The sequence below is a fragment of the Heterodontus francisci genome, chromosome 5 (genome assembly GCF_036365525.1).
Source record: "Heterodontus francisci isolate sHetFra1 chromosome 5, sHetFra1.hap1, whole genome shotgun sequence".
NCBI lineage: Eukaryota > Metazoa > Chordata > Chondrichthyes > Heterodontiformes > Heterodontidae > Heterodontus > Heterodontus francisci.
In genome coordinates, this window is record NC_090375.1 from 116937459 (window position 1) to 116957014 (window position 19556).

The 19556-nt window shown below is 42.9% G+C and overlaps 1 protein-coding gene across 2 annotated transcripts in view; it reads left to right on the forward strand.

The window, feature by feature from the left end:
- Positions 1–19556, forward strand: part of prex2 (phosphatidylinositol-3,4,5-trisphosphate-dependent Rac exchange factor 2) — a 638971-nt gene that overhangs the window by 444081 nt on the left and 175334 nt on the right. For both annotated transcript variants that reach the window (XM_068030918.1, XM_068030919.1), the window contains exon 30: positions 12560–12688. In XM_068030918.1, coding sequence (XP_067887019.1) covers positions 12560–12688 — 129 coding nt within the window. The remainder of the gene's footprint in view (positions 1–12559; positions 12689–19556) is intronic.

Genomic DNA, 19556 nt, shown 5'->3' on the forward strand with positions numbered 1-19556 from the left:
CTTGTTGGATCGCTTAGCTCTGTCTATTGCATCCTGCTTATGCTGTTTGGCATGCAAGTAGTCCTGGGTTGTAGCTTCACCAGGCTGACCTCTCATTTTGAGGTATGCCTGGTGCTGCTCCTGGCATGCTCTCCTGCACTCTTCATTGAACCAGTTTGATCCCCCGGCTTGATGGCAATGGTTGAGTGGGGGACATGCCAGGCCATGAAGTTACAGATTGTGATTGAGTACAATTCTGCTGCTGATGGCCCACAGTGCCTCATGAATGCCCAGTTTTGTGTTGCTAAATCTGTTTGAAATCTATCCCATTTAGCACAGTGGTAGTGTCACACAACACGATGGAGGGTGTCCTCAATGTGAAGACAGGACTTCATCTGCACAAGCAATGTGCGGTGGTCACTCTTACCAATGCTGTCATGGACAGATGCATCTGTGACAGGCAAATTGGTGAGGACGAGGTCAAGTATGTTTTTCCCTCTTGTTGGTTCCCTCATCACCTGCTTCAGACCCAGTCTAGCAGCTATGGAGGAGTACTGATTCATCAGCTGAGGGGAGGCGGGGCTGTAGGTGGTAATCAGCAGGTTTCCTTGCCCATATATGACCTGATGCCATGAGACTTCATAGGGTCCAGAACCAATGTTGAGGGCTCCCAGGGCAACTCCCTCCCGACTTATACCACTGTGCCGCCACCTCTGCTATTTCTGTCCTGCTGGTGGGACAGGACATCCCGGGGATGGTGATGGTGGTGTCTGGGACATTGTCTGTAAGGTATGGTTCCGTGAGTATGACTATGTCAGGCTGTTGCTTGACTAGTCTGAGGGACAGCTCTCCCAACTTTGGCACAAGCTCCCAGATGTTAGTAAGGAGGACTTTGCAGGGTTGACAGGGCTGGGTTTGCCGTTGTCGTTTCCGATACCTAGGTCGATGCTGGATGGTCCTTCCGGTTTCATTCCTTATCGACTTTTTAGCAGTTTGATACACTGAGTGGCTTACTGTCCATTTCAGAGGACATTTAGGAGTCAACTACATTACTGTGGGTCTGAAGTCACATGTCGGCCAGTCCAGGTAAGGACAGCAGATTTCCTTTCCAAAGGGGCATCCCACATTACAACAGTGATTACACTTCAGAAGTACTTCATTGGCTGTGACGAGATTTGCTTTTTTTAAACTTTCCCTCCCTCTTCTCCACCGCCCCTATCTCCTGGGTTGGAATGGAGAATATCACACGGGATTCTTGCCGCAGATCAGTATGCCCTCACCTCTATTGGTGAACATCGGGTGAGGAGAGGATTGGGATTAGCTGTGATGCCCTATTGGGTTGAATGTCTTGGTGATATTTACTGTCTAAGCTAATGTTTGAAGACTTACCACTTGAGGTACTAGCAGGTGAGCAGTGCTGATAGAAATATACTGCTGCAGGGAATTCCTGCCTGTAGAACAAGAGAAAATCAATGTGAAAAAAGAAGCAAATAAAAAGAGGAGAAAAATACTTGAAATCTGTGCAACTTGGCAATGCAAAAACTGAACCTGACTCTGAGACTTTAGGCCAGGTCACGATATATCCAGGAGAAGGATATAAGTTCTGAAGAAGGGTCACTGACCTGAAACGTTAACTCTGCTTCTCTCTGCATAGATGCTGCCAGACCCGCTGAGTATTTCCAGCATTTCTTGTTTTTATTTCAGATTTCCAGCAACTGCAGTATTTTGCTTTTATATAAGTTCCACTAATCCTCAGAGGCTACCCCTGTAATTTCCAGCCTAACTTTTTTTAATTTGGTGAGTGAATAGGGTCTTGTGCGCATTGTGTGAAACTTGCAAAATTCTTAAGTCACAAAATTACATTTTGTTTGGAGTAGAAACATCACAGAATAATTTTCTCATAATTTCTGGAGGCTTGTTCTGTAAATTACCATTGTGCTGATGATTTTGGAAGCCATAACTGCCTTAAACTGATGTTTGAAGCAAAGCATATTTGAACATACTTCAACTTGTGTATCCTGACTGAAATAAAAAAAATTATATAGCACTAAACGTTAAAGCTAATTAAGCATGTGAGTGCGTTCTGCAAATAAAAGGCTGAATTTTCTGATCATGCTGCCAGGATCAGTGATGGTTGTGCAAAATGCTTGAAAATGCTTGTCCCGTGATCAGCCGCACTGCTGCGATTGCCTGGCGACTGGCTATTTTGTATAATGGAGGTGGTCATTCCTCCCCCTCCCCATGTGGCGGAAATGGAAACAGCATTCATTGTCTCCCTGCATTCTATAGACGCTTACTGAAGCAACACTTGTGTGCTGTTCCAAAAAGAACATCCTTCTGATCGTATCAGAGGTCCAAGCAAGATTAGCCCCACGGTTCTGTGATGCCTCCCTGCTTATTCTCCTTCTGGCTGTAAGGGAAATGTGGGAGGTCCTTTTCCCCAGCAATGACAAGATGAGGCCCTCATGCCTGACCAAGTAAGTCTGGATGGAGATCGCAGAGGAGGTTAGTAGCCGTGTGGTCACTGGGTCCAGTGTATGAAGAGGGTTAGTGACCTGCATTTAGCAAATGTAAGTGGCACGTTCCAAAATTGGTGTGATCTGTTTGTCACTACACAGTATGACACATGGGTGCCACTCTCATTTCAAAGACAGGGACGTCATAGCAGATTAATGGCGGATGACTGGCTGCATACGTGAATCGAGTCTCCCTCACTAACACCTCAAAGTGGGTTAGACCCATGACAGGTTGAATCAGTATGCTAGACAAAGCATGCCCCAGGTGTTGACAAAGTGCCCATGTTAGTATAAACATGATGTTGACGTTTGGCGATGTTCAATGTGTGCATCCTTGCTTTTTAAAGAGAAGAGGGCCCATAACAGAGGGGAGATGGCCAGGATTGGTGGCAGAGTGCCCGACCAGTGTCCTTTAAGTCAAGCCAAAGAGGAGGCACTGGAACTAGTCGGGAGCCAAAGAGGACGCACCATCTCAGATATGGAGCTCGGGGTCCCAGCACAACAGAGTGATTATTGTCGATCAGTTAAAAGTGCAATAGTCATGGTGATTTAGCTCTGGCATGCTGTCCTTAATGGGATATGTGTACCCTAACCCATACATATGATGTTTTCATTGTATCTTGCAGGTTGCCGTTCACAGTAGACCACAGACCCCGAGAGATTGATGACAACCTCTGAGGACGAGAAGCACTCAGAGGATGCACCATCTCATGACTCCTGCACCTTCCACCAGCACAGATACTTTCACCTGGGTGGGAATCTGCTCGGCTTTACAATCAGAGTCACAATCTGTTGAGAGCACCACACACACGCCCGAGCAGATGGCTGCGGCTGAGACAGCCAAGGCCTCTGACAGTTGGAGGACTGTAGGTGGCCAGGCCCATGCTGAACCCCAGACTGATCACGAGCCTCTCTTTTGGCAGCACAGATCATGCTGGAGTTGCAGGGAGAGGTAAGGCAACATCTGACGGGAATGCCAGAGGCCATGCGTAGCCTTGAGCGGATGGTGGGGGAGTCCATCCGTGATTGCTGCCATGTCCCAGGCAGATGAGCACATGGCTTCATCTATCGAGAGATTGGCAACCCTCTTGGAGAACCACATTCCACAGATCTGCAATGACCTGTGAAGCCTCACCTTGGTCATAAGGTCCACTCAGCAGTGGCAGGGCAAGAGAAGGACCAGGAGGCCGGAGAATGTTCCAGCTCCTCATCAGTAGGGAGGCTCCAAGAAGCCTGGAGAGGGAGGAGAGCATGCGCTCCACATCTCGGTGGTCTTCTCAGGGCAATTCGAGTGTGCACACCCGCTCCTCATCCCCTCCGCCAGCAAGCCAAGCGTCAGCAGCTGTGATGTCTGAGTGCACTCCTGCACCAGTGCAGGAAGCCTTCAGGCAGCCGGCGTCCTCCAGGCCTCAGGCACCCAGCAGATGCCCCTGAAGTCATCCCTAGCCAATGGGCATCATGATCAGCAGCCAGCATCCAGTCCAGCTGTTGTCACAGGGGATGTACCACACAGGAGCACACATAAACGTATAAAAACGCCATCTTGACACACATGGGTATTCACGGTTGAAATAGATCTCTCATGTTTAATGTAATTAAAAGTTCATTAGTGAAAATCTTAAGCCTTCTTTGATAGATAACCGCATTCCACCATGGCGTGATTGTGACTCCTGCAATCCCCTCAAATGCCTTATCACATTGGCAAAGTGACCACTGATATCATTAACATGCCAATGAGCATGATTATTTCATTACTCGAATGATGTCACATGACCACTGGCTGAATTGGATGTTGCCATTTACGCAGGAGGGCAAGATAATACGGATGCAGAAAACTTGACACTGCATGCATAAGGGTGAGTTTTTGTCAGAAGCATATTTATTGCAAGTCATGGATTTTGGGAACGTTCCATTATAAGGCTGTGCTTTGCTTCCCTTGCGTTCTGCTCAAGATGTCTGCTCTCCATCACTCTGCTACGATCTTCCATGGCTGCTTGGCCTTGTGTGCCCTCTGTCCTCTTCGTCAGAGGAAGTCTCGTACTCACACATGTCTTCCTCTTGCAAGGTTTCCCCCCTCTGTAGTGTTGTATTATGTACAATGCAGCAACCCACAACAATGCGCCCAACCTTCTGTGGGGCATACTGAAGGGCTGCACCAGATCTATTGAGGCAACAGAACCACATCTGCAGCATACCAATGGCCTGCTTGATGGACACTCTGGTGGAGGCGTGGCAGGCATTGTAACGCTCTTCTGTATCATAGCTGGGTTTCCTTACAGATGCAGAAACCATGTCCTCAATGGGTAGCCCTTATCCCCGAGATCCACCCTTGAAGGCAAGCAGGGGGAGTGAAAAGGTGTGGCACCTGAGACTGTCGAAACATGAATGAGTCGTGGCAGCTTCCCGGGAAGTGGGCACACACTTGTTAGAAGGGCTTTCTGTGGTCACATACAAGTTGTACATTAATGGAATGAAAACCCTTCCTATTGATGAAGCAGCTGGTTGGTCCGTAGGAGCCTTGATGGCCAGATGCGTGCAGTCGATGACATCTTGCACCTGTGGGAATCCTGCAGTGGCTCCAAATCCAGTGACGCACTTGGCCTGACTCTCAGGGTCTGTCCTGTAGCACACATAGTCGCTGGCCCTCCTGAACAGAGCATCGGTCACCTCCTTGATGCAACGGTGCGCTGCGGATTGAGAGATCCATGAACTGTCCCCAGTAGATTCCTGGAATGATCCAGAGGTATAAACGTTTAGGGCACAGGCATAGGGTGACCACCAAAACACATTGGTCACAAATTGTCATTGAGCAGTGTTCAGAGGTCTGTGACCACCCCTTTGGACAGCTGCAGTCTGCTCCAGCAGTTCCACTCAGACATCGGCAGGTATGTCAGGCGAATTCTGTATACTCACTATTGTATCTGTGCCCTTTTTTGTGTTCCGTGCTGCTGCTGCTCACGTCTGCGAGGCTCCTCTTGCATTGCAGCTGCCTCTTGGGCCCGCTTCTCGCAGATTCGCCTCAGCACAGCATGGGGTCCAAGAAAACAGGGTGAATCACATTCATCGCTATCCTAATTGGACCTTCAGCTTCCTTCAAAGGTTAAGTTTACTTATCTGGGCTAAGAGATGTTTGAATTTTGGTTATGGGAAGCCCACATTAGCTCTATGGTATGGATGGATGTTGGACCCCACAACATTTCCAAAAGTGCGAGCCATCATGATCAAACCAACAACATTTCAGTGCCCTGCACTGGCCTTCTGACCACATCTACAGTTGTCGAGTTCGGCCAACAGCGGCCCCCCCACCAACTTTACAGACGCACCACTGCTGAGTTCTCCCAACACCCCCCCCCCCCCCACCTACCAACCCCCATACCCTCCCACAGGCAATGCAGTTGTCGAGTTCTCTCATACAACTACTTCCCCTAGATAACAGTGGTAAAGTAAATTACCCTTACGAGTCACCGAGGATTCTCGCCTCGGTACTGCCAGCATTTTAAGCATGCGAAACAGAAGGCACGTGATTGCCGCAAGCCCAACACAAGATTGCGAACGCCCAGCAAGATCGCTATTAATTACATTCATATGTATGCTAAAGAGTGTAAATGCCAATGCTGCCACGGCACTCACCACCTCCGACAGAATCAGAACGTAGCATTACACCGTCGACTTCCGCAGTGGAGGACTCCACGCCAAATCTCCACGGCCCCACCTAAAAGCCTGCCTTCCACAGGAGCATAACATTCAGCCCAAAGTAACAGCATAGAATATAAAAGTGACAATTTTTAACCAATTTTCCCTGAATGTCAATATTAAAATGTCATTGCTGCCTGTGCATTGTGATTTTAGTGTCAATAAGACATGTTTGGCCTACAATTTTATCAATGCCTTTGAAATAAAATTAATTTAGTTACATATGATTTCGTAGGAGCCCTAATTGTTAAATTGATAATGTGGGACTTGAATATCGTTACATTCATTGCACTAGATGGCACTCTGTTCCCTCAGTTACAAAATTGACTGAAAATGGTTACTCCCTGGGTTGTAATTTAATTCACTTTATCTTATTATATTTTCCCTTGGTTGTCTTTCATTGGATTTGTACAAAGTATTTCTCCACTACTTTACCCATTAATCTTCAGCACTTATTTCTGGTCACAGAGAAACAAGCAAGGCATTAAATCAAGAGAAGTGCCACGCGACTCATCCTTGGTATCAGAGGACTGAATTATAATGAAAGACTGAAGAAATCTGGACTTTCTAGAAAAGAGAGGGGAGTTTATGAAAATATGTCAGATAGTAAATAGTGATTGGGTGTTTGCATTTGTGCTACTATTTGCCAGGCACCCTGGGATGCCTGTCTGGTTATTAGTTGGAAAAATGGTCTTGCTCCTCTGAAGCACCTGCTCCAATAAAATCTAAATTGTCGCAGCCAAATTCCAGGGTGTGATGACTTGAAGCAGACACTTGTTGTAATTTACGACACTTGATCATTGTCCTTTGTCATCAGAAACGGTCATGCTGTTGAAACTACTGCAGGTCTTTAAGGGAACTCATCCACTGAACATAAAATGAGGCTCACTTTGGAAATGTGGACTCAGGGAGCTGATGTCGTGAGTCTTTGGAATTCTCTTCCTCAAAAGGCGGTGGAAGCAGACTCTTTGAATATTTTTAAGGCAGAGGGAGATAGATTCTTGATAGGCAAGGGGGTGAAAGGTTATCGGGGGTCGGCAGGAATATGGAGTTGAGATTACAATCAGATCAGCCATGATCTTATTGAATGACAGAGCAGGCTCGAGGGGCCGAGTGGCCTACTCCCGCTCTTAATTCGTATGTACGAATGATTGGGCACATGCTAATGAGGCACGACCAACTTACACTTGAATGCAGTGCCCAGATAAAAATTTGAGCTCCTTGTCCAATTCATGGATTTAAATTGTTTAAATTTACTTGTACCCTGAATATTTTGCTTAGTTTGGCATTTACTGCTATTCTGCTGTGATGCTTTGAATATTGGTTATTGAGCACAACCAGTGGAGAAGCCTTGCTTTCTTGGCTGAAAATCTAATCTCAGTCAAAGTGGCAAGACCTTGGAATCCTAACCAGCAGACAGCTCAGCGGATAAAAGAAAAAGCTTAAATACCATACAGGAATATGAAAAGTCACTCTTTTCATTTTCTTTTATATGGAATGAAGGGAATACATTTTGTTAGGCTTTCATAACCTCAATTTTGCATTTGAAATGGAATTAATCTAAAAATGAATAAAATTGCTTTAATAATGCAACCATGCAATATTGTGTACAAGTGCAAAATGAATTGACATTTTCAACAACTGTGTTATTCTTTTACAACCAATGTTTGATCTGCTGAAGAACAGCAAATTAATTGTAGGGCTGATGCATGCCAAGCATAAACACATTCCTTCCAATAATGAACCATTACAAGTAATCTTAGATTACATTACACATTCACTTATAACTATATGAACCCACATTTTTATGTTTATATTAGCATGCTTCTTAAAGCTAAGATTTCATGAAGAAATTACAATTTCTGAACCGATGGTTTGAAGGTTTGCAGTGTTGAACCATAATATTTTGATTAGTTTTGTCACCTGGTTGTCTTTGGAGCTCCAGAACTAATTTTAAATAAGAGTTAAATAAGATTCAATATGATGCAAATTGCAATAATTGGCAAATAATAATATCTTCTAAGATGTTTCTTTTTCATGCTACAGTGAACATTGAAAAAATGGACCATTTGTGATTGTTGCTGCTCCATTGAACCAAATAGCCAAAGAATCTTCAAACAACTACAGCAGCCAATCTAATTTTATTATTTTCTATGCATATTGAAAATGTTCATTTTGACGATCTTGATTTTTTTCCTTTTGCTTTTTTTTAACCTTTGGAATATCATTATTTACTCTGCAATCCCTATCTTTTTTTGATCAGAACAGTGTGATTGTTCAAAAGTTTTGCAAACTTTAAAACCTGAATTTCCTTGAGGACAAAAAAAAGGATAACATTTATTCTTGAAGAAAGTTGCAACTACAGTTTCCAGATTTCCAATGACTGAGATTGTCTCCAATGGGCCAAGACTTCTGCCTACCATGGAGATGTCCCAGACCCCCAGTCTGCCTTTCCAGTGTTAGGATACAGAAGGTAGGCTCCCCAGTGTCTTTTGGATAATTGCACCGAGCTGGGCTATACAATTGGGTGGTAGGACAAGGAATCCTGTCAAGGGGAAGGAAGAAGGCAGCCACTTAACTGCTTGAAAGAAAAATTCTTCAATGTTTTGCTGATGCTTATGGGACCTTTGCATGATGATGTCCTGAGAATGATTGCAGAGGCCGCTCTGTGAAGAAATCTTTGAAGCTCTTTCTGCCTACCAATTGGCCATGGCATCCAGTGCTCAAACAGAATAAGTGGCTAGATGAAGAAAGAGAGAATCACATATTCAAGTTTGCTGATGACGCCAGGTTAGGTGGCACAGTAAATAGTGTAGATGGGAGCAGAAAGTTGCAAAGTGATGTTGATAGATTAAATGAGTGGGCCAAACTGTGGCAGATACAGTTCAATGTGGGGATGTGGAAGTCATCTACTTTGGACCAAAGAAAGTTAAATCAGACTACTTTATAAATGGCGAGAAGCAGAATCACAGAATAATACAGGGCAGAAGAGGCCATTCGGCCCATCAAGTCTGCACAGCACTTGGCCCATAGCCTTGAATGTTATGATATGCCAAGTGCTTATCCAGGTACTTTCTAAAGGATGTGAGGCAACCTGCCTTTACCACCCTCCCAGGCAGGGCATTCCAGACCGTCACCACCCTCTGGGTAAAAAAGTTTATCCTCAAAGAAGCAAGGAAGGAGAAGCAAGGCATTGTAGAGGAGCAGAGAAATTTAGGGGTTCAAGTACAGAAATTACTAAAAGCTAGTGGACATATGTACAAAAAAAAATTAAAAAGGCAAATGGAATATTGACCTTCATCTATACTGGTCTTGGAGGAGGTGCAGTGCAAATTCACCAGAACATTACCAGGAGTAAATGGGGTAAATTATGAGGGCAGGTTACATAGACGAGACTTGTATTCCCTTCAGTATAGAAAATTAAGGGCTGAGTTAATTAAGGTGATTAAAATTATTAAAGGAGCTGATAGCGTAGTTAGATGAGGGTATCCAGAACAAGGGGGATGAACTGTAAAATTAGAACTAGGCCATTCAGGGGTGATGGCCAGAAACACTTCTTCACCTAAAGGGTTGTGGAAATCTGGAACTCTCTTCCTCAAAAGTTGTTGAGGCTGTGTCAATTGAAAATTTCAAAACTGAGATTGATCGATTTTTGTTAGGCCAGGGTGTTAAGGTATATGGAACTAAGGCAGATAGATTGAGTTAAGATACAGATTAACCACGCCCGAACAAGCTTGAGAGGGTAAATGGCCTCGTGTTCTTGTATTCACTATTGCTTTGGAGTGTAAGTCTAGACTATGTGCTCAAGTCCTGTCGTGAGACTGGAAGCTACAATCTCTGACTTTGAGGTAGGAGTGCTACCAACTGGGCCAACCTGACAATATTTGGTCAAATCAAGAAACTAGTCATGAAAGAAGAAAAGTGCCATTGTAGATCACCTTTCATAACCTCAGAAAATGCAAATCGCTTCACATCCAATAAAATATTTTTGAAATGCAGGGGGGTATTTTCCCAGTCCGTTGGAGGCGGGGGTGCCAGGAAAATTGGAGAAAATTCCGTAAGCCAGGTATCCTAATGTGTTCCCTCCTCCTCCTTCCGTCTTTGCCAGGAATGGTTGGTGGAGAAATCGGGAACTCCGCGGCTGACGCTATAAGGCAATTGAAGTCATTAAGGTGGCAATTAAGAGGGATTTTCCCAGCGGACTCCCTCTTTTCCAACAGGGGAGCAGTCTCGCCCTGTGTCTCCAACTCAGCAGTTAGGAGAAGGTGAGAGCACAGTGGGAGGGACTGACTCAGTGAAACTGACAAGCTGTGAAGGCTGCAAGAAATGGCCAGGCTGTGAAGGCTGCAAGAAATGGCCAGGCTGTGAGGCTGCAGTTCTGTCAGAGTGTGCTATCACTGCTTGACACATGTTTGCCAACTGCCTGGAAGGCACTTCAGCTGACGATCACTTCACCCACTCTCAGCAGTGGTTCCCTGTTACCAGCCTCAGAGCACATGGGAGCAGCTTATGCAGCTACACTGTTTCCCTTTGCTGAGGGTCTAGGGCAGGGGGCTTTCCTCTGCAACAATCTCCGCTGCACCTGGAGCAACACCAGCAGAAGCACCAGCTGCCTTCTCCGCAGCCACGTGCCCCTTCACAGGGCAAAGGGAATGGCCACCGAGATGCAGGTGGAAGGAGGCAAGACCCACAATAGAGAGTCTACAAGTAGAAGACCAGCTATTCCGCCATGTGCCTCATGAGGCTCAAGCTCTCACGGCAGGTCGCTGCTGACATCTGCATCTTCATGGTGCAAGACTGTCTTCCCAGTGGACCAGGCAGACATGCATGGCTGGCAGGGTGCCTGTCACCAGAGGCCTATTCCCCCCTTGCTCCCCACTGCTTCCCACAAACACACATCTCTGACTCTTGCTAACTTGTGTGATCTCTTTTCCTGTAAGGAGCGAAAGCATGGAGGGGGGAGTATTAAGAATGGTTTATGTTCAGAGGAGTGAAAGACAACATTTGTGTATGGTGACTGTGAGGCATGGATGTGGGAGGGCAGTAAATTGAGGATCATTGTGAGTGTTGGCTGCTCAGATGGGGATATGAGGTGCCTGCAGGGAGTGGAATGAATGGAGCTGCAAGATGTGTTGACCTGAGGCATGCTGTGCAGGAGAATTTTGTGCCGGTCAGTGTGTGGGGCTTGGCACCTGACAGTGTTACGTCACTCACATGTCATGTCCTCCTGAGGTCCTGGATTCTCCTGGTCCATGGTCTCCAGGTTTGAAGGGCCACGCTGTTGCTGCTCACTTCCTCAGCCTCTTCCAACTGCGCTTGCTTGCTTGGAAAGGTTGTTCTCCTCCTCCCATCCTTGAGAGAGCTCACCTCACTGCAGCCCCTCAGATTTGCAGGAGGACGTCCAGGTGAGAGTGGGAGACTTGGGGGCTAGCCTTCCCAGGTTTCCTCACCATTCCTGTGGGTGCTGCAACCTCAAAAATACAAGCCCTAAGGAGCTTACTTGAAGCATCCCCTTAATTAGAAATCCTTCCTCTGACAAAATGGCCATGTCATCCCACTTGCCCTCCCTCCCTCCCTCCCTAATTGGTCAGGAAGCCTGAAGGTGGGCTCTTAATTGGATTGCTCTGGCAAAGAGTAAATGGAAGGCCTCCTACTCCAGCGATTGGGTTTGTGACTGAAAATGGTCCGGATGTCCGATAAAAAAGACCAAGGCCGTAATATTGCGCCTGCAGTTTCTGTTGTAATGTGGGGAAATGTGGCAGCCAATTTGTGCACTGAAAAGTCCCACAACAGTAGGGACCAGATAATTTTTTTTTAGGTGGTGTTGGATGAAAAATGTTTGCCAGGAAGTTGGGTGAATTCCCTACTCTTCTTCAAATAATGTCTTCTTCTAACGATCTTCCACATTCACCCAGGACAGCAGCTGGGCCTTGGTTTAATGTTTCATCTGAAAGATAGGAACTCAGCAACTCTGGCAATGCAGCACTTCCTCAGTACTGCACTGGAATGACAGCTAGGATTATATGTTCACATCTAAGAAGTGGTACTTGAATGCGCAATATTCTGACAGAGGCGAAAGTGGTTTCACTGAACCACAGCTGACACTTTTTATTTATATAATACAGCACGGTTACGTAATGAAAGAATTAACTAAAGTTAAAGATGAATGAGAGTAGATAAATTTTTAATTTCTGTCTCTTATTCATTCCTGGACTTTTTTATTTGCTTTGCTGAATAATATCCTTGAGAAAATCTGAAGAGAACATGATGTTGTTACGGATAGGAATAACAGTACAGCTTGCTCCAGCAGTACAATGTGATGTCATAGAAACCAAAATGTGTGACAGTTCTTTACTTTCGTTGTTGAACAGAATTCAAGAAGGAAATGGAGTCGAAGGTCACCTGCACAACACAGCTCCGAATTCATGTGCAGAGAGATCCATGGAATCTACCCAGTGGTGTGCACAATCTCATACAGACTATTACAAGATATGTGGAAGGTTTGTAACAAGTGTTGACAAATTCTGAAATTTATTATTATTGTTCTATAAGATAACACATTTTTGGGAAACCAGATGATGTCAAGTCCTGAAACAAATATTTTGTGGGGAAAAATGTTGTTTTGAAATATGTTATTGCTTCATCCAGTAAAAAAAAAAGTCACTTTTTACAGTGTTCTGTTAATCAACTGCTGCTGCAATTAAACATTTAAATATTGTTACGACAGACCACTCCTGTCAAAGCCCCCAGTCAAAATATACGATTCTGATTGTAGTGGGACCAGTGCACTGTTAATTCAATCCCGTCGCTCCACAGATCGGCTAACATATCATTTAAAACTTTCCAAATTAAAAAAAGATTCAGCCAAATTGTACCATCTATTAACCCCCCGAATGAGGCTAACCAAGCCAAGTCTTTAAATCAACAAATTAACTCTTTAATTAGAAGAACTAAATTCTTAAACATTATGAAGATATAAACAACATTTATAACAGAAAAAATTAGAGTCCTTGCAAATTTATAGTCCAATGTTGCTCGAAGTCCTCACAGGATGTTGCTCGAAGTCCTCACAGAATGTTGCTTTCCTTCTCCAGCGAATTTCAACAATTAATGACTTGCAAACACTTTCAACAGAATCACTCTGACTTTAGAGTTTTTGAGGGATAAAAGATTGTCACAGTCTAACTTCCCTTTCTTCAATTTAAATTACCAGAGATCTCTGTTTTGGCTTGATGTTTTAGAATTTTGAGAGATAATAATTAAACAGATTAAAATCCTATTCCTTTAGTTTAAATGGTAGAGAGCTCTTTTTCCAGGTGCTAACACCAGCTGTCCACTGTGTCTGTGAGTTTTGTTAGAACAAACTGTCTTCAACTAACAGCCAGTTCAAAACTGAATTGTAACAAATGTATCACATGAGACTCACTCCCAGTGACTGTATCTATGGTAACGAGCATGCACCCGTTGAATCGCAGTCTCCAAATGGCTGTTTCTAAGGCAACGAAAATGCACCTTCCTATAACTCCTGAGGCTTGCTGGTTCTTAAAGCAATACTGATCCCTTGCAAGCCTAAAGGCAAACCACATATTCTGAAAACAAAACTAAAGGACCATGACACCTCCACCCCTGGCAGAATGAAGTGCCATTCCTGAAATGCGTTTCATTACAATGGGTAAAAAAAATACAAATTCTAAAAACGCTAACACATTTTTTTCACGCATTTACAGATATACATATTTCTAAAAAAAAATGTTTAGACTACAGCAACAAGTTCCACCAGAACTTTTTGGCTTTAAATTTTCAAAAGGTTGTTCCAATTAACCCATTTTATATTTCCAAGCATAGTCTTCCAATTGTTTTATGTCTTCCTTCCAAGTGTCCCTATTGTCCATCACCTCAGCCAGGTGAACTGCATAGCTAGGAGCACTGACCACTACTGGGTTCACAATTCTCTGAGAAGTTGCTCGAGTACCCCTTAACCTATGTGGCATCACTTGACACTGGAAAATGCTGTCCGGTGTAACAGAAGCTGATTTTTTCTTACCTTGGGGTGTCAAAGGAATTTGCCAGTATCCTTCCAACACATCTGTCTCTTTAAGACACATTGTGTTGCCCACTCCGTCCATACGGTCCTTTAAATGAGAATTTGGGTAGGAGTCTGCCTTTATACCACAGTTACTTTTCTAGAGTCTATGCAAGTTTGAGCTGACCCACCAGGTTTAGTCATCAAGACCATCTGCGAATTCCAGCTGTCCTGACTAGGTTCATGTAAGCTGCCCTTCAGCATGCATTGTACCTCTGCTTCCACTTGGGCCTGTCTGTCTGGACCTAAGCAACAAGGATGTCGTTTTTAAGGAATGGTTCCCCCTATACCCACATAATGTGTGGCTAAGGTTGTACATCTGGCTTATCCCTAAAAATTTTTTGAAACATTGTGAAAACCCTGGTTAGGATTTCATGCTGTTTTGCCTCTAAGTGTAAAAGCCTATTGTTTAATTTTCCTAGCCATTCTGCATTCGCTGATTGGATAGTTGGTGATTCCATCTGAGAATTTCCTAGGCCTACTTCTGCCTCATCCTCACTATCCTTTTCCTTCTCCACAGTCTGGATTACCTGACATACCTGTACTGGCTTATCCTCCTCCCTGTGGTAATATGGTTTGAGCAAATTAATGTGACACAACCGGTTCTTCATCTGGCGATCAGGAGTGTCAATCAAGTAATCTACCTTACCGACTCTTTTGATCACTCTATATGGGCCACTGAACCGTGCTTTCACTGGTTCTCCCTGTGATGGTAACAACACTAATACCTCATCCCCTGGTTTTATGGTAGGTTGTGGTTTTCCCACTTTTGACAGGTGTGGCATGCCCTACAAAATTGTCTCTCATCCTTTGTTAAGTCCTGGCCAGTCATAATGTTTGCTTATGTGTGATTTGGTCTTCCGAATTCCACTATGTCCTAAAAGGGAATGTCGTGTGCTAACCTTAATAATCCTTGGCAATATTTAGGTGGTACTACTATCTGTTCAACAACTGTCCAGTATTGGTCGGCAGGTCTATGAGGCAGTCTCCATTTCCTCCTCAAAACCCCATTTGCCATAGAATAGCCTTCCGGAACTCCTTTCACCTCAGCTTCTGACAGAGCTGTCAGTGCTATTTGGTAGATCTCTGGATCAGCTTGCTGTGCTGCAATGATAGATGATCTGTTAAACATCTCATTTGGATTATCTAAATCCCCAAATAAGGTTTTAGATACCTGATTATCTATTTGTGGTGCCCTTTTTACCTCCGACATTTCTCGGGTAACTACACATGCAGGAAATATTCCCAGAACTTGTTCATGTAATTGCTGCGTTTCCTTAATTTCACATGGTTCCTCTGTAACTATAGGAGAAACTGATATTTTTGATCCTGCCAAATCATTTCCTAGGAGTAGATCAATTCCCTTTATTGGTAAACTGTGGACAACACCTACAGTTACTACCCCAGTTATTAAATTACTCTCTAGGCTTACTTTATACAAAGATACAGGTATACCTACCCCGCCAAATCCATTTACTAAAACTTTAGTGTTCAAGGTGCTCTCTGGTGGGAACCTCATATCTTTCCCCAGCAAGAGTGTTTGGGTTGCTCCTGTATCCCTCAGTATAATGATCGGTTTTCCTGCCTCACTTACATGATACGGAGTTACTCTCCCCTTTGACAAAAATTCATTCTAACTCTCAGGTATTTTATTCTTAACCCCAACACTCCTCTTAGTTTTAGTATCTGGTTTCACACTCACAGCTGTCTTTAAAGCTATAGCCTGGTCTGCTGTACTCTCAGTCAGAGTCTTTTCCTCTGCACTAACATAGCGTACCCCAACAAGTCCTATGGGTTTACCTCAAAATTTCCATCACTCTGAATGAAGATGACCCGATTTGTTGCAATTATAACACTTAGGCTTGCGAACCTCACTTTTACCCTCAGCACCTTCCTTTCTGACCTGAGGAGGTGATCCTGGGGCATTCCCAGCTGTTCCTTCTTGTCCCCGGCTACTTGCCTTCCTTTCACTCTCCCACTTTCCATCCTTCTCGGGTTTATGGGGGTGACAGACAAAATAGGTTGGCTTATTCACAAGCTGAAAATCATCAGCAATCTCTGCTGCTTGTCTAGCTTTCAAAACTTTCAGGTTATCCATATGAGTTCTCACTACTGAAGGAATTGAGTTTTTAAACTCTTCTAAGAGAATCAATTCTCAAAGGTTCTCATATGTGATTTCTGTTTTTAATGCCTGTATCCAACGGTCAAAATTCATTTGCCTCACCCTATCAAATTCTAAATATGTCTGCCCAGTCAATCTCTGTAAGCTCCTAAACGTCTGACGGTAAGCTTCAGGGACTAACTAATATGCAGAGAGAATAGCCTTTTTTGCCATCTCATAATCTGCAGAAGCCTCTTCAGAAAGCATGGCATAAGCTTCGTGAGCTCTGCCTACCAGCCTGCCCTGCATAAGCATTGTCCAGCTTTCTTTCGGCCATATCATCTGTTTGGCTATTTTTCCAAAAGATATGAAAAATGCCTCTACGTCCCTTTCCTTGAACTTAGGAAGAGCCTGTATAAATTTAAACAACTTCTTGTTGGGTCCTGAACTAAATTCAGATTCTTCCTGACCCAAATTTTCCGTGAATTTAAGACTAACTCTTTGTCTTTGTTCCATTTCTTTTAATTTAAATTTATTCTCTTCTCTTTCACTCTCTCTCTCTGAAGTTTAAATTTTCCTATTGCTTTTGCTTTTTCTTTTTCCCTTTCCGCTTTTTTCCAATTCAAGTTTTCTTAATTCTTTTTCTGCCTCAAGTTTTTTTGTTACTTTTTCCTGCTGAAGTTTCAGTTTTTTCATTTCTAACTGAATCCTAACCAATTCCACTGCATCAGTCTCGGACCTATTACCTTCATGTCTCTCATATTCCCTTTCTTGTTCCTTGTATTGCCCTTCATCTGTATTATCATCATCATCATCATCATCATCATCTTCTACTAATTCCAGATGTTTGGCTATTATTTCAATTATCTCTGCTTTTTTGGCACCTGATTTCAAATCCAACCCCAGTTTAGCTGCCAATTCTTTTAATTTGTTCTTAAAGTTATCAAGTCACTCAGGGAAACATTCTGCTTTCCCAAAACTTCTGCTACAACCACTAATGCCATAGCAATGTTATAGAATATACCTGATTATACAAGAGACCTGGTTCTTTTAATTTCTTTGTAATTGGTTTCAGATTTAGATCCCAACAATCAAGTTTCCAATTGATAATATCCCAGACTCTAGAGCAATGAATCTGATGTCAAACGCAAGACCCCAATTAAATTGTGTTGTCCCAGAGATGAGTAATTACTATAATTCCAACTGTGAGCCCTCCAAATTTGTCTGATTCTGATCCCAGATGCGAGCCACTGCATTAAATATAAATCAACTGCAAGCGAGCCCCCCCAATTAAGATATGATTCAAATCCAGAGACCCAATTAATATGTAATTCAAATCTTGAGTGAGCCCCCAATTAATATGTTGTTCACGTCGTGGATGAGCCCCCAATAAATATGTTACGACCGACTGCTCCAGTCAAATAACCCAATCAAAGTATACGATTCTGATTGTGGTGGGAGCAACGCACTGTTAATTCAATCCCATCGCTCCGCAGATCGGCTAACATATCATTTAAAACTTTCCAAATTAAAGAAAGACCCAGCCAAATTGTACCATCAGTTAACCCCCCGAATGAGGCAAACCAAACCAAATCAACAAATAAACTCTTTAACTAGAAGAACTAAATTCTTAAACATTATGAAGATATAAACAACATTTATAATAGAAAAAATTAGAGTCCTTGTAAATTTACAGTCCAATGTTGCTCGAGGTCCTCAAAGGATGTTGCTCGAAGTCCTCACAGAATGTTACTTTCCTTCTCCAGCGAATTTCAACAATTAATGACTTGCAAACACTTTCAACAGAATCACTCTGACTTTAGAGTTTTTGAGGGATAAAAGATTCTCACAGTCTAACTTCCCTTTCTTCAATTCAAATTACCAGAGATCTCTGTTTTGACTTGATGTTTTAGAATTTTGAGAGATAATAATTAAACAGATTAAAATCTTATTCCTTTAGTTTAAATGGTAGAGAGCTCTTTTTCCAGGTGCTAACACCAGCTGTCCTCTGTGTCTGTGTTCTGTTAGAACAAACTGTCTTCAACTAACAGCCAGTTCAAAACTGAATTGTAACAAATGTATCGCATGAGACTCACTCCCAGTGGCTGTATCTGTGGTATCGAGAATGCACCCTTTGAATCGCAGTCTCCAAATGGCTGTTTCTAAGGCAACAAAAATGCACCTTCCTATAACTCCTGAGGCTTGCTGCTTCTTAAAGCAATACTGATCCCTTGCAAGCCTTAAAGGCAAACCGCATATTCTGAAAAAAGAACTACAGGACCATGACAATATGTAACAGATGTGCGCATATAAGAAGCACCAATTAATTAAAAAATGTTTTTGACATTATTTACACATAAAGTCATTTGAATTTTAATATTAAAAACATTGCTATTTAAGATAAATTTTTATATACATTTTACTGACTTCAGGCCTCATTCTTCACTATTGGCACAATGTGCATCATAATACACCATGCAACCTATATCATTCAATTTTTAGCCTTATTGCATAGCTTATGACGTCATTCTCAAAACATAAAAGAGGGAAAAGTTTAAGATTGTCTTAAAATAAAAATATTAATAGAAGTAATGCAAAGTGACAACAATTTTCGAAGAATAATGGCTTTTGATGGGACTTTGCTTACATAAATGTTTTGCAACATGGGAAATATAATTAATCAGACCTTCACATGAAACAAATTAAGTAATCTTGAAGTAGATGGCCAGAGTTATTTACTTGCTTGTTCCAGCAGAAGGTATTCATGATAAAGAGGGAAGGAAAGTGAGGAAAGCCAGCAATGTAGGAAATGGAGCAACAGTGCTCTCCCATGAGTTTCTAAATATTGGCAATTGTTGTGCATATAGTTGGTGCATTCTCTGGGAGCTCCTGGATCCTCTGATTATATTCTCAGCCAAAGATGAAGACCATGAAATGGTGATTCCACATTCTAATTATTTCTGTTAAACTGGAAATTTAATATATTTTCTACAATTCAAATTTAATACTCACCTGGTGATATTTTGATTAAGATAAGTCATTCTCTGCAAAACAACATGGCATTAGAGGATTAGAATAAGGAAATTCACAGCTTTCAGCTGATATCTCATGTTCTTTACATTTGTATATATTTTTGAAGAATATTACTCTCCAGGAGAGTTTAATTACCTACAAAGGGCTACAC